General features: G+C 46.6%; 1 protein-coding gene across 1 annotated transcript in view; it reads left to right on the forward strand.

The window, feature by feature from the left end:
- The window catches only part of LOC138489558 (E3 ubiquitin-protein ligase TRIM39-like), a 456,265-nt gene that overhangs the window by 983 nt on the left and 440,250 nt on the right, over nucleotides 1-15,032 (forward strand). Inside the window, exon 2 of the mRNA XM_069617283.1 lies at nucleotides 3,683-4,095. Within this exon, the coding sequence (XP_069473384.1) occupies nucleotides 3,688-4,095 (408 nt within the window). The 5' untranslated portion in view covers nucleotides 3,683-3,687. The remainder of the gene's footprint in view (nucleotides 1-3,682; nucleotides 4,096-15,032) is intronic.

Here is a 15,032-nt window from a genome sequence, read left to right on the forward strand (position 1 = left end):
GAGCCTGAGCTTCTTAGGTTCTACAAACTCCTCAAGACTTTCCTCTTCTCCTCCTTTTTCACTCCCCCTACCCTGCTAACCTGCCCTCTGCTCTCTTCATCTCTCCCTCCTCTTCCCTACAGCTTGCTGACTGGCCTCATGGTGTACCTCAGAGTCTCACCGGTCCCAGGCACCCCCTCCAGTCCTCTCGCACTTGCCTCATGGCCATACGGCCTCCCACCTTCACTGCACTTAGAATAACTGTAGAGAATAGCTCTCTCTGCACTTACCCCATTCTCCACCGACCGGGTGCACTTGAACCTCCCAGCCCTGTGACCCTCTATGCACTTGCATGACCCAAATGCAACATGTCTGTCTGTTCTCCCTTGTCTTCTCCCTGAAGTGCACTTGTAAAACTGCAGAATCGCCATCAGGCCTATTTGCTGTGTCTCAATTTGTTAATTGTATTTCCCACTTATTTCGCCTGTACAGGCTATTATCATCTCATAATTTCAAGGACTCTGAGTGACTGTTGTTTTTCCCTTTGTTCCCGCCCTCCTTGAGCGCTTTGAAACACTTTCATTTGTATAGGCGTTAAATAAATAAACAATACAATACAATTGTACTTTGTTTAATACAAATAACAAACCTAAACATGTATTTTTTAACAATATAAACAATAATGAAATGTAAGTGTGTTGACCACTTTTCATGGGCCTACTGTGTCGCGCAGTGACCAACTGGTATGTTGGATTGGCCTGTTAATCTTTCACAAGGAAGATATCACCATTGTGGTGTTTTGCAGGAATGTTCACATGCTAAAGTGCCAATATCATCATGAATTTTGGTTCACCTACCTGTCAGAAAACAACTTCGCTCTGTGGCAGGCATCTAGGACATTTGATCACCCCTACCGCCCTCATCTCCGCTCTCGCTTAACCCTTTCTAAAGCTACCTTTTTCTCTGCCCGCCAAATTTATTTCATATTGCTGTTTTTGTTATTTACAAATGGATCCATTAATGAAACTCTGAATGATCATCATATTACTCACTACTCACCCTACTACGCCACCCTACTATGCCACCCTACTACGCCACCCTACTACGCCACCCTACTATGCCACCCTACTACGCCTTCCTACTACGCCTTCCTACTACGCCACCCTACTATGCCACCCTACTACGCCACCCTACTACGCCTTCCTACTACGCCACCCTACTACACCTTCCTACTACGCCACCCTACTATGCCACCCTACTACGCCACCCTACTACGCCACCCTACTACGCCTTCCTACTATGCCACCCTACTACGCCACCCTACTATGCCTTCCTACTATGCCACCCTACTACACCTTCCTACTATGCCACCCTACTATGCCACCCTACTATGCCACCCTACTACGCCACCCTACTACGCCACCCTACTATGCCACCCTACTACGCCTTCCTACTACGCCTTCCTACTACGCCACCCTACTACGCCACCCTACTACGCCACCCTACTACGCCTTCCTACTACGCCTTCCTACTACGCCACCCTACTACGCCACCCTACTACGCCTTCCTACTACGCCTTCCTACTACGCCACCCTACTATGCCACCCTACTACGCCACCCTACTACGCCACCCTACTATGCCACCCTACTACGCCTTCCTACTACGCCTTCCTACTACGCCACCCTACTATGCCACCCTACTACGCCACCCTACTACGCCACCCTACTACGCCTTCCTACTACGCCACCCTACTACGCCATCCTACTACGCCACCCTACTACACCTTCCTACTACGCCACCCTACTATGCCACCCTACTACGCCACCCTACTATGCCACCCTACTACGCCACCCTACTATGCCACCCCACTATGCCACATCATTACACATCAGATTTCACCTCCACCCTTTACCCATGGCACATTTTACACGTGCATGGAAGTGGGAACATGTTGTCTATTGGCCTATTCAGAATCCAGTGACCATGTCCCGCTCTAGAGAGATCTTAGAACTATTTCCCTAATGCTCCTGGTAAGGGGAATCCGGAATCAGTGCCACCATCGAAGCGATGGACTTTTCTAGACATTTCCCTAGTGAGAGGACCGTGATCTTGGTAGAGTCTGGCTCGGCAGGAGACGTAGATCCCCTTAACTCTCGGTCAGAGGCTACGAGATCCTTGCACCGCATTCTAGGTTTCACTCGGCTGATTTGTATTCTTACTATTGTTGTGATTAACTTTGCATGCATCTGGAGCAAGTGACTAGAATCTTGAGATGGAATGCAGGGCTTAGAATGTTTATCTATGAGTGTGTTCCAGGTTTCTCAGTTGCAAGGATGTAAGCCCTGAGAGAGGATGCCGGTGGGTGTCCTATGTCCCCTTTTACTTACCTGACCCTAAGAACTGTATTTGGTGTACCTAAACCTAAGTAAATAAGTTAACAGTTCACTGGAGTGTCAGAGTCATTTGTGGCCAAACCTTGAACTCAACAACTATCTCGACCCTTGGATCTTAACATAAAATCACTATAGTTGATACGTGTTTTTTTTTTCTAGATGGACTATATGTGGCCCCTTGCAGGGAGGCATTACCACTTTAGGTAATGCCCCGGGGCCTTCTGTAACTTTGGGCCCCGGGCATTACCTGAAGTGGTAATGCCCCCCTGCTCGAGGCCTATTGCAGAAATAACTGAGCTTCTCGATTATTTACCCACCTTCGTGCTATTATTTTTTTATTTACTGTTTCTGTGATGATTGTATGACTTTGATGACTTCATGTTGAATTAATTAAAGAATGCATGAATAATTACAAATCGCAAGAGCGCAGAACCAAATATTTGAGGAATGAGATCAGTAAATGGATCTAAATATAGTAGAGAGTTATGTTCTGGTGCAATTCACACACAGCAGGAGCTAAATGCCAAGAACAGCCCTTATATATATATAGTTCTATTGATTTTGATGTACCACAAAGTTTTTGTTCAGTTAAATAGGGGATGGGGTCAAGGGTGATGAACTGTACAATAAAACAGAACATTGGGCCTCATTACGACCCAGGCGGTAAGGGGTTAACGGCGCCAAAAGGTGTCGGCGCCGTTAAACCCTTACCGCCTAATTACGAGGTCCCTTTGCAGGTTCCTTCCTTAACGGCTGGTTTTACCAGCCGTTAAGGAAGGAACCTGCAAAGGGACTTTCGAGGTAATTACGGTACTGCAATTTGCGGTACCGTAATTACCGCCTTCCCCATTCCCATTGAGCCCTATGGTGAATGGGGAATTACCGCCCCGCCAACCTTGGAATGGGGCGGTAATTCGGCCATTCACCATGGCAGAGTTGGTAAAATACCGGCGTCAACCATGGCGCTAATAGCGCCATGGTTAACGCCAGGGTCGTAATGAGGCCCATTGTCTCTTGGCCAATAACCCTCGTGTCGATGGCATCTGCTGAATGCTCTAAGCAAAGACGTAAGATCCTTTTGGACGAGGAAACCATGGCAAAGCCGCTATGCAAATGTAATGAGACTACTGACATGACACACCATATTTACATATTTCACCAAAGCAAGGCCAAGTAAATGATTGTAGTTTCTAAGTCTCAGCCTCAATTGCATATCAAAAGTATGTTACTGCAATGCCCTCATCCCTTGAAACTTTGTACATCTGAGCGAGTTACTAACATAACTCAATACTTGTCGTTTCTTTTGCAGGTAATATGGCAACAACCGATCAGTTGTTGGATCTGGAAAAAGAAGTCACGTGCTCAATGTGCAATGAATATTTCAAGGAACCGGTTATTATGGAGTGTGGGCACAACTTCTGTGAGGCCTGCCTCACTCAGAGCTGGATGCAAGCAGGTGTCCACTGCCCTCAATGTCAATTAAGACCTCACCAAAAAGACCTACAGCCCAACAGGCAGCTTGCAAATTTGGTAAATGTAGTTCAAGAGATGGTTTCAACAAGGAAAAAACGAGAAGCAGAGCATCTATGCGACAAACACGATAAGGAGATCTGTCTGTTTTGTCAGGAAGATGAGCAGGTCCTCTGCAAGGTGTGCATCCTTTCTGGAGATCACGCTCATCACAATCTCATCTCCATAGAGGAGGCTGGCCTGGAGTACAAGGTATGCAGTGGAAGGGGTGGGAATCAAGGGTCTCAGAGGAGGGTAGCCAGGTCTGCAGAGACCTCAACATGTCCATTACGGCATTTTGGAGAGTTGAGCAAGAGGTGAATGCTGACGCCTGCATGTCTGTGCGTTGTGGTTGTCTGTGGTCTGCATTCTTCTGTGTCGTATACCAATATGGCGTCTGTGTCATTAGGTCCTGCCTGTCATATTTAGAGGATGGTCAGCGAGCTGTGTAGGCTTGGGGCATCATCAGGGTGGCCAGGGGGGGTTGGAGTTTGGGGAAGCACATTAGACAGGATTGTGTGGACCATCTGAGTGACCGTGCAGCCTGTCTCCCTATGAGCACAATCTAAACTCTGCACAGTAGCGTCACACAGGGGCATCAGAACAGCATGGAGGTAAGCGAAAGACCCGTGCTGGAAGCCTACTCACGCCAAAGGGTCAGTCTCTTTTCCTTTCCATTTACGCATTGTTCATGGTGCACAGTATGGTCTTAGACATGTTGTTGAATGCTGCTTTGCAGAGGAAGGACACTTTCAGGGTATCCAAAGGAACCCTGTAGTATGCAGTCATGCAGTCGTTCGCTAGATACTCATAAAAGTGGGTGCTTAAAGGGTCTTAGGATTGCTATGCACTATTGTTTGCAGGCGTCGTTTGATTGATTTGTTGCTCCCATCCACTGATAAGTAGCTGTGGTTCCATCAAACTTTCAACCGCAAATTATCTCGCATTACAGAATTTGGAGGGTCAGGCCCCTTCTTTCAGTTTTGGGTCCCCCCACATTGTGGCATGGTTGCTGTCGAGTATGTGTGCACTCTTTAACCTGCAGACCTCATGCAATGCATGTATCTTTTGCTGCCTTGTTTTCTGTCTCAATGAAACAGTCTACTTCAGGATCCCTACTTCTAACCCTCTCCATCACTACCATTTTAGTAATTCAGAGCTGACATGTTAAAAGAATCTGCAGGCTTGCATCATGAGGAAGCTCGGCGTCGGGCACCACAAAGCCACTTTTCCTCGGTGTGAAAATAAAGGGCCCTTTTGGTATTCGATGGGAGCTTTCTTTAAGAGGTTCTTCTATTGTAACCTAGAAGCAGTTCCCAATTATGATCGTTATTCAGAACATACATGTTCTTTCCTGCATCTACTATTTCTTCCACCCCACCCCCCACCTTCCTTCTCCTTTCCCCATCCTCTCTCCCCTCTCTGCTATCAGCGTGCAACTTGGGCGTTATCTTTGATCCTTCTCCCTTCATATTTCTTCCATCGCCCTCTGCTGTCGCTATGCTCTTTTTTTGTTTAAATATTTTTATTAGTTTTAAGATTGTATTGAACATTGACAACATATCATATAACTTCCCCCATTTCCCCGCGCTCCCTCCCAGAGGTTGTGTCCGTCTCTCTTTCGGCTTGCATGGACATTTGCATCATAGTATGTCCATTATTTTATATCTTAAGTGGGCACCACTGTGCCATGTAGTCGCTTTGTAGATAGGTCAGCAATGGGACCCATTCCTGTTTGAATCTCCCTTGGTCTCCTTGGATTTTGTAAGTTACCCATTCTAGTGCCACGGAATTCCAAACTTTGTGCGACCAATCCTGTATCTTTGAGGGAGTTTGTTGTTTCCAGTTTTGTGCTATCACCAGCCATGCTGCTATTAATAGGGTATCATGCCCCACTTCTCCGTTTTTGTTGGTGTTTGCGCTTTTGGATTCCACATGCCGCACATCCAGAATTTGTCCCCCAATTAGTCTATGCCCTGGTATATTTCTAACATCTTTTTGTTGAGTTCCCCCCAGAATAGTTGTAGCCTTGGGCAGTTTTTCCATATGTGCTGCCAGTCTCCGACTGCTTTGCATCCTCTCCAGCATTGATTGAACGCTTGGGGAAATATCGTATGGATACTTTCCGGCGTATAGTGCCACTGCAGAATCACTTTGATCCACATCTCCCTGAGTAGATGGATCTGGTTAATTTGGGAATTAGACTCCACAGATTTTTCCATTGTTTTCTTGGAATAGGTTCTGCTATTGTTTCCCCCCATTTCCTAATGAAATTCCACTGTACTCGCTCTTCTTGGTCGTTCAAAAGTTTTTAGAGGTTGGAGATTAGGCTCTTCGATCCTGTGTTCATTACGATGTATTGTTCAAAGGGCGCCAGGTGCCTTGTGGCTGCCTCTTTTATTGTTGGCTTAGCCAATGTTTCAATTGATTGTATCTGAATCTGTCCTTTTCCTCAAAGCCTATGTCTTGGACGCATTCCACGAACGATCTAAGTGATTGCCCTTGGTACATATCCCTTATTTTCGGGAAGCCAGCTTTTTCCCACTTCCTAAATGTTTCCTTGTCCATCCCCGGAATTCTGGGTTTCTAAACAGTGGGAAGAAGGGTGAAGGTTTCGTCGATAGAGCACCCCATCCCGCGGGCCTTCCCTAATGTCCATGCCTACCCTGCCTACCCCTAGTAGCTCACTAATCCTTGTATTAGGATGTCTCTTCCTTTTGTCCAGCCACAGGAGTCCCTGTAGGGGTGATCCCACCTTGTGCTGTCGTGCCCATATTTTATGTTGGTCTCCCTTAGCCATTCTCTCATAACCCTTACTTGTGCCGCCTCATAGTTTCTGAGGAAATCTGGGAACGCCAACCCCCCTTTATTCTTTGGGGCTGTGAGTGTTATCATTGTTACTCTGGCCGGTTTCCTCTTCCATATGTATGTATTTATGGCCTTATTCAGAGAGCTAAAGAAGGACTTTGGGACTCTAATAGGTAGTGCTTGCAAGTTATACATTAGTCTTGGCAAAGTCACAGTTTTTATCGTCGTCATTCAGCCACCACACCATGTTATCATTAATGGGTTCCATTTTGTCAGGTCTGTTCTGATTTTTTCCAGTAGTTGGGGGTAGTTTGCCCCATTTAGTTGTTCTAATTTTTTTGTACGGGTTATACCAAGGTATGCTATGCCTTCATTGGCTTGCTTCAGTTGTGTCGTCTGCTCTAATCTCTTTGTTATCTCCGGATATGCTGATAGATTCAGCATTTCCCATTTTTGTTTATTTATTTTTAGTCCCGCGATCTCTCCATAGTCTTCCAATTCTTTTATTAGGGTCGGTAATGAGTGTTCTGGTTCGACAGGGCGACTAGCATATCATCTGCGAATGCTATTATTTTATGTGATTTCCCCACCATTTCTATTCCCGTCAGTTGGGTTGATTCTCGTACCCTGACTAGTAGTGTTTCTAGGTAGATGGCGTAGAGGAGTGGAGATAAAGGGCACCCTTGTTTAGTTCCCCGTCGCAAGTAGACTTTGTCCGTTACTATGCGATTTAGCGTTATGCGTATAGATAGTGTTGCATAGTTAGCTCTTGCCATGCAAATATAATTTGCACCAAACCCCATATGTTTCATCGTCTTAAACAGCATTGTCCATTCCACCCTGTCAAATGCTTTTGCTGCATCTAGCGATACCAGGATCGCTGGGTTTTGTATTATTCCTGTTTTTTCTATGAGGGGACAGATTCTGCAGGTATTGTCGAATGTTTGCTTGGTTGGTATGAAACCGGATTGGTTCTGCCCTATTATTTTCGGTAGGAGGTGAATTCATCTATTGGCGAGTATTTTGGTCTCTATGCCCCTGGTGCTGCTGGGTCTTTGCCCTGCTCATGGAACACTACTTGCTTTGCTTCGTTCATTGATGGCATGATATTTGTATTTGTTTTGAATGGATTTAATAGCTTTGTGTGTTTTGGGGTCAGAATATTGCTATATTTTCTTTATAGAAGATCGCTGTGTATCCATCAGGGCCTGCCGCTTTATTCTTTGGCAGGTCCGTAGAGCTTTTTGTACTTCTTCCCTTATTTCCCCCTTCAGGCTTGCCCGTTACTCTTCCGTTGTCTGTGAAATAAGGAGTCCTATTAGATATTCTTCTTGTAGATCTTCTGATGGGTTATCTGTTGTGTATAGTTTCTGATAGAATTCCCTAAATATTTCTCCCATATCTCCATTTATTGTCTTGTCCTGCCCCGGACTGTTTCAGAGCTTCATGATAGTTTGTGACCCCTTTTTCCCCCTTAATTGTCTGGCTAGGTGTCTGTCGGCTTTGTTGGCTTTCATGTAGTGCCACTATTTTAGATATAATAATGATTTCTCAGCTTTCCTTGTCCTGAGTGTCTCCAGGTGACCCTGAATGTGTCTCAGGGCCTTCCTTAGTTTGTTGCTTGGGGATTTCGCCATTTCCCTTTGTATATCTCTTAACTTTGCCTCCAATTCCCTTTCCCACTGCAATCTCTACTTATCCTTCCCCACCTTTAGAGCTATTAGATTCCCCCTCATTACTGCATTAAAGGCGTCCCATATTCTTTCTTGCAGGACCTCTTCTGATTCATTTTCTCTGTAGTATTGCATCATCTGTGCCCCTATTAGTCGCTCTGTATTGGATCGTGTAGGAGATCAGTTTCCAGTTCCACAGTCCTGCCTTTGTTTTTCCCAACCTCATGGTAATCCACAGCAGGGCATGATCCGATAGGGAGATAGATCCTATTTCTATCTCACTTTCCCCACTAGTCCCGTGGAAGCCCAGACATAGGGCCTCATTACACGGTAGGCGGTAACCATGGTGCTATTAGCGCCATGGTTGCCGCCGGTATTTTACCGTGTCCGCCTTGGTGGATGGTGGAATTACCGCCCTATTCCAAGGTGAGCGGGGGCGGTAATTCCCCATTCACCAAGGCACTTCCCCATTCCCATTTTTGCCCCCATAGGGCATAATGGTAATGGGGAAGGCGCTAATGATGGTACCGCAAATTGCGGTACCGTAATTAGCTCCAAGGTCCCTTTGCGGCACCATACTTCAGTGGCTGGTAAAACCAGCCGTTAACATCGGGTCCCGCAAAGGGAACTCGTAGTAAGGCGGTAAGGGTTTACCGGTACCGGTGCCCTTACCGGTACCGGTAAACCCTTACCGCCTAACGTGTAATGAGGCCCACAGTCTATCCGTGACATGGTTGAGTGCACATGAGAGTAATGTGTGAACCACTGTTACTGCCCTCTTTTTACCCTCCAGATATCATGGAGGGCAAACATGGCCATCTTCCGTCGTAATACTTTTGGATGGGGCTTGAGTTGCCTGTGTGCTATTCCCACTCCTATCCTGTCCCAGGACCCAGGCTATGTTGAAGTCTCTGGTCAATATGATATCCCCCTTGGATTTCTAGCTGCGATAGTATTCCCCTTATGTATCCATCTTGTCTCATGTTTAGGACATATATTGACTCGAGCGTCAGTACTTGGCCCCCGATTTCCGTGTTTAGGAATACATATCTACCTTCCTTGCCCTATTCAACGGCCTTCACTTGTGCTCCCAGCCTATCACTGTTCTACTTTTCTCCTTTTGACTGGGGTATTTAGACCCCTTACATTGAACGTTAATATTTTAACGTCCTTCATCCTGTTTTTTTTGTTTCTTCCCTTCCCTTGTTTCCATGTTCATGTTGATGCTGAACCTTCCTCTGGTTCCCTCCCTTTCCCTCGTCACTCCCCCAACTTCCTCAACTTGTTAACCATAACACCCCTCTTCAACTCCCCCCTCCTCCCCTTACTTCTCCCTGAGGGGGATCCAGGTTCCTATGTGTGCTCGAACGGAGTGTCCATTGCACCTGGCCCTCGTTTCTTCTCAGAGATAATGATATGAGATGATGTGATAGGTTATTTATAACGTGCTTAATACCCAGAGATTTCTAAGCACGGACCCGGGGATCGAAACTGTGTTGCTCTGTTTTGTAATGCTTCCAAGGCGAGCACGTTGCCCCTGAGCTATCCTTTCCGAGATAACTGCGTGTGGAGTCCTAAACCCCACTTAATGTTCCAAGATGGCCCCCCCCACTCCCTCTCCCCTCGGGCCGCATTCTTATGAAACGTGTCATTGCCTTACACCCTTCCAGGGTTTCTTATGTCCACTTCTCTGCCTGTCCTGTAGCCTTTCCCAGACAGAGATTTTGTTTCCTGTTCCCCTTTTCTTCTTCTCACGTTTTGCTCCACCTTTTCCTCTCCATGCTACTGTTTTCTACTCCCAAGGTTTACTCCACTATGTCTTTCATCCGGGGTCTCATCCCCCTCGTTTTGTATATTAAGGATCCGCTCTCCTTCCTCGCATGTAGTTATTCTGTGATTTTGTCCCTCTCACGTCAATAGAAGGCCGAACTGGAATGTCCATTTGTACCTTATCTGTTTTGTTGCTATGAATTGCACTACTGGTTCCATACGTTTCCTTTTTTGGCAGTGGTCTGTGCTAAATCTTGGGAGATGCACCTCGTCTCTGTTTATTCTCACTTGCCTTGCCAGCCTCGCTTTCCACAGGATTGGCTCCTTCTGGTTGTAGGACGTCATTGATACTAGCACATCTCTTGGGCGAGTGCTCGGCTCTCCTGTCCTTCTTGATCCGACTGGATGTATTCTGTCCATTTGGATTTGTTCCTCCTTGCCCACCGCTGGTATGTCTGTGAATAGTTGTTGCGTCATGCTTTTCAAATCTTTGTCCTCTACTGCTTCTGAAAGATTTTTTATTTGTATATTAGCACACCATGAGCGGTTATCCAGATCCTCACATTGGATTTCGAGGTTTTGTTATAGGATGCTAAGTGTTCGATCATTTCGTCATTTTTTTGTGAGTCTTCTTCCATGTTCTCTACAATTTGTTCTAGTGTGTCCATTCTCTCTTCTAGTTTGGCCATGTCTGTTTGTAATTCCTGTAGTGATTGCTTCATTTCGTCTTTCAATGAATCGAACTGAGTTTGGAAGTATGTCATGAATTGATTTTGGAATTCTTTAAACCAGCCCTGCATGTCTTCCTTTCTTGCCATCGTACCTTCTACTCTATTTGATGGTGCAGGCTGGTTTTGGGCTGTATCTCCTTTCTTGATGGCTCTTGAGTTTCCTGTCAATCACAACTGTTTATACTTGGCTCTGGCCTTCCTTGAGGGCTCTGTTGGATAGATAACACCGCCTTTGCTCTTGTCTTTGACATGTGGGTGCTGCTAGGGCCTCTTGCGGTGTGCCCCTGTTCTTTCACCCCTGCTGCTTGCGCTGTCTTTCTCAGAGGTTCCCTATTTGTGTTTCCTTTCCCCTTATGCTTTCAGGGGGGGGATACTCCTTATTTGGGACTCTTTCCACTGCTTCGTTCCGGTTCTGCCACTTTCCTTTACTGCTCCTTTTTTGCACATCTGATGTTGGGCACGTTGGGGGTAGGGGGGTTAGCCTCCACTACGCTCTGTTTGATTGTCCGCTCTTGGGGTCTGGTGGATCTTGCCCCTCTCTGCTGTTCCTCCTCTCTTGCTGCTTCCTCTGAGATCCTTCCTGAGGTGGGTTGTAGTTTGTTTCTCCCCTCTCACCCCCTCCTGGCGTTCGTGGTACTGTCCTCCTTGCTTCAGCTCCTCACCTCCACCTATTCAACTTGTATTTGGGACCCTGGATTCTATTCCTCTTCCTGTTCTCCCGGTATGTCTCCTTGGTGCTCTGTGTTGCTCCTCCTCTACTCCCCCCCGGTCCGGCCCGCCTGTGTTGTCTTCTCACCTTCCTCTGGCTGCTTGTCTGTGTTTTCTACTGGGGGGCGAGGGGATGCCTCCTCTGTCCCTCCTACTTTCCTTCCTTCTGCTTGCCTCCCCGGATCTGTCCCACCTATGGTGTCTCCTCACCTTCCTCCGGCTCCGGCCACTTGTTTGTGTGTTCCACGGGGTGGGGGGAACACCTCCTCTGTATCGCTGACTTCGCTGATTCCTGCTGGGTTGCCCTGCTTATGGCTCCTGTCCCGTTCCAGGTCGTCTGGGCTCTCTCCTCTTCCATAGTTGCTCCCGGGCATCTCCACCTCGCTTCTCTTCCCTGCCTTTCGCGGTCTTCTCTTCCACTGTGACGGCCAAATTTGGCTGGGCCCTGCCACTGCGTGTCACTGCATTCAGCCCCCAGTGGCGTCTGTTCCTTTGTATGGCTCTGCTGTATTCTTTGTCCCCCGGTAGATGGTTCCTCGTTTCCTTTGTGGATTGTGGAGGACATGTGATTAGTTGCTTTTCACATTGCTTGATTGTTTTGCTGTTTGTTGTGGCCCGATGGGTAGAGACGCTCACTCATGTCTTCCTGTGCTGGCTGCCATCTTGGAATCCTGCTATGCTATTTTTAACATTCGTCGTGCTAGCCCCTATCTTTATTTTCACGCTACCAAACTCCTCTTCTCTCTTGCCTATTCCTGTATTGACCATTGTTCATCTTTACTGTTAGTTCTCCATGCCTCCCACCTCCTTCCTCTTTGTTCTATTTACAATTCTTCTAACTATCTCCTTTTCTCCTTAACCCCTCCGTCCCCCATTGTCCCCTCCCTATTATCAATTTCAATACTTCCTTTTGAATCTCGTCTTCTGTATCACTCTCTTTCGATCGTTTTCAAATGCACTCATGGCCTGGCCCGCCTGATCTCTCCACCCTACTCTCTATATCCCCTCGCACCTCTTACGATCACATAATCTATTTCTTTGAACTGATCCTAAGTCTCCTTCTGCTTTTTCTCATTTCTGCTCTTTTACTATTCTGTCTCCTAAACATTGGAATGCTCTCCCCCTCTCACTTTGTTCTGCCTTATCTCTTTGCATCTTTTAAGCAAACCTCAATCTCTAGCTTCTATCTTCTCTTGTCTCTTAAACTCCTTGCTTTTCTTTCCTCTGATGTAACTTATACCCGTGCACAATTTTTATCATTTTGAATTGTACTGTTTTTTGGATACTCTTTTAATGTTCAGCGCCTTTGGCGAAAGGCGCGCTATGAATTCCCTGAAATACAAATACAAATACAGGAAAATTAAATGTAACTCTGTATCAACGCAAAAATAAAATAAGACTCAGTAGTCTGAATGAGAATGGACAAATCGAGACATTTATTCAGAATTTGCAAAATGAATAAGTGGACAGCACCCCACCAGCCCGCCGCCAAATCTAACCCAACCCGCATCCAACCCACCTTCCCCTTATATCCCCACATGGTCTGGCCCCTTTCATTATGCGCCACTTCTGCTTGACCTTTCCCACCCCTCATGACATCACAATTACTCTTATTGTTTATCACTTTAGTCTGTCCTTAGTTTCCATCGGGATCCCTCTCATCACATGGTCTTCTTCTTCCAGGTTGGTTGTTCTGGTCTGACGATATCTGGCATCCACCTCCTCGGACGATGGGCGTTGAGCCACCACCCCCTGACGTGTTTCCAAAAATGTATAAGAACCCATCGTCCAAAATGGCTGGTTCCAAGATGGAGGCCCAAGTGGTCTTCGCCTAGTACCCCCAAGAGCTCCTCAAAGCTGTCTCAGCAGTCCTACTGTGCATGCTTGGACAAAGGAGCTCCTAGGGCTGGGACAAGTACTACAAAGCCAATAGGTGTGTTTTTCCTATCCAATGTCTACTAGAATTGAAAGAAAAGTAATAAACGCCCAGGATTATTTAATCACAAAAAAAAATGTATTTATTGCATTTCTGCAGTGCCCAAACCAGAAAGTATCACAGCCTTGGTACAGAAAAGGTAAAGACATGCGAGACAATGTTCATGTGACAAATCCAAGTTATTCATACAGATGTGGCCAGGGAGAGCGTTCCACAGAGTGGGTGCAGTGACACAGAAGCTAGTGCTTCCTGCACCCTTAAGGTTGAATATGGGTGTGCTTAGCGCAAGACTGGAGGAGGAGCCTAGAGCGCGCACCGCTGTTTTTGCAGAGATGCGGGGGGAGGGGAGGTAAGGTGAAGGCATTAGTGCGTGACAATCAAGATTTAGAATTTGACTCTGCCTTTGATGGGTAGCCTGTGCACCTCTCTTCTCCTGGTAGAAATGGGGTCTGAGAGCTTTAAGCCCAATGCTTCCCTTAGGGCCTTAGTTTGTAGGAGTTGCAATTTGGCAAGGTTCTTAGAGGAGGCCCCCGAAAAGAGTACATTGCAATAATCCAATGTACTGCCTATTATGGCTCATGCTAGAGTCAGGCAGTTCACAGGGGGAATAAATGCCCTACTCAGGGCAATGGATTTAGCCATATAGGTGAGCGCATTAATGTGGCAGGACATATTGAGCTAGCGTCAAAGTGGGTACCAAGCTTCTTAACATGCTTGGAGACCAGGATAGTTGATCTGTTGATGGGGAAAGAGGCATACAATGGATCTTAAACGACGAGGAGAGCCCATTAAGAGTAGCTCAGTTTTCTCATCATTGAGGCAAAGAATATGGAAGGCCATCCAGTTCTGGATGATGCTGTATATTTGGTTAATCATTTCAACATCCTTGGCATCAATCCTGGATAATGGTAGCAGGATTTGGGTGTCATCGGCAAAGTTGGTGCAAGGAATGCCCAGGGAGTAGAGGTGTTGAAAGAGGGGCATCATGTATGTGTTATAGAGGCAGGTGAGATGCAAGAACTGCTTTGGCGTGGAACAGACACAATTCTGTGGTAGAATGGTCAGATCAGGACACCGGCGTGATAGCCGTGATGGTGAGAGAGGTGTTCAGTGTGAGGAGCCAGTCAAGGGTTTGTCCTTTAGAGTGGGTGGGGGTGGATTTGTTGGGCAAAATTAATTTCCGTGAGTGAGCTGGTGAGGTCATTACCTCTGGCGTCAGACATGTCTTTGAGACCTAGGTTAAAATCGCCTTGGAATGTGAACTTGGTGGCTGGTTTGATGATAGAGGAGAGGAAAAGGGGAATGTCTAGTTCTGGGCAGTTCCGGTAGTTAGGCTGGCGGTAAGTAATTAGGACATTAATAGTGGTTTGGGGGTTAAGGAGAAGTTTGGGAAATAGCAATTCGTAGCCTGGCTGTGGGGGTCGGGTTTGGGGGAGGGTGGATTCCCTGATTGTGAGAGTGGTTTTGGCAATGAGGACAACCCCACCTCCTGGTTTATCCAGTCTGTCAGATCTAAAGATGGTG

The sequence above is a fragment of the Ambystoma mexicanum genome, chromosome 9 (assembly GCF_040938575.1).
Source record: "Ambystoma mexicanum isolate Mex_15411 chromosome 9, UKY_AmexF1_1, whole genome shotgun sequence".
Classification (NCBI taxonomy): Eukaryota; Metazoa; Chordata; class Amphibia; order Caudata; family Ambystomatidae; genus Ambystoma; species Ambystoma mexicanum.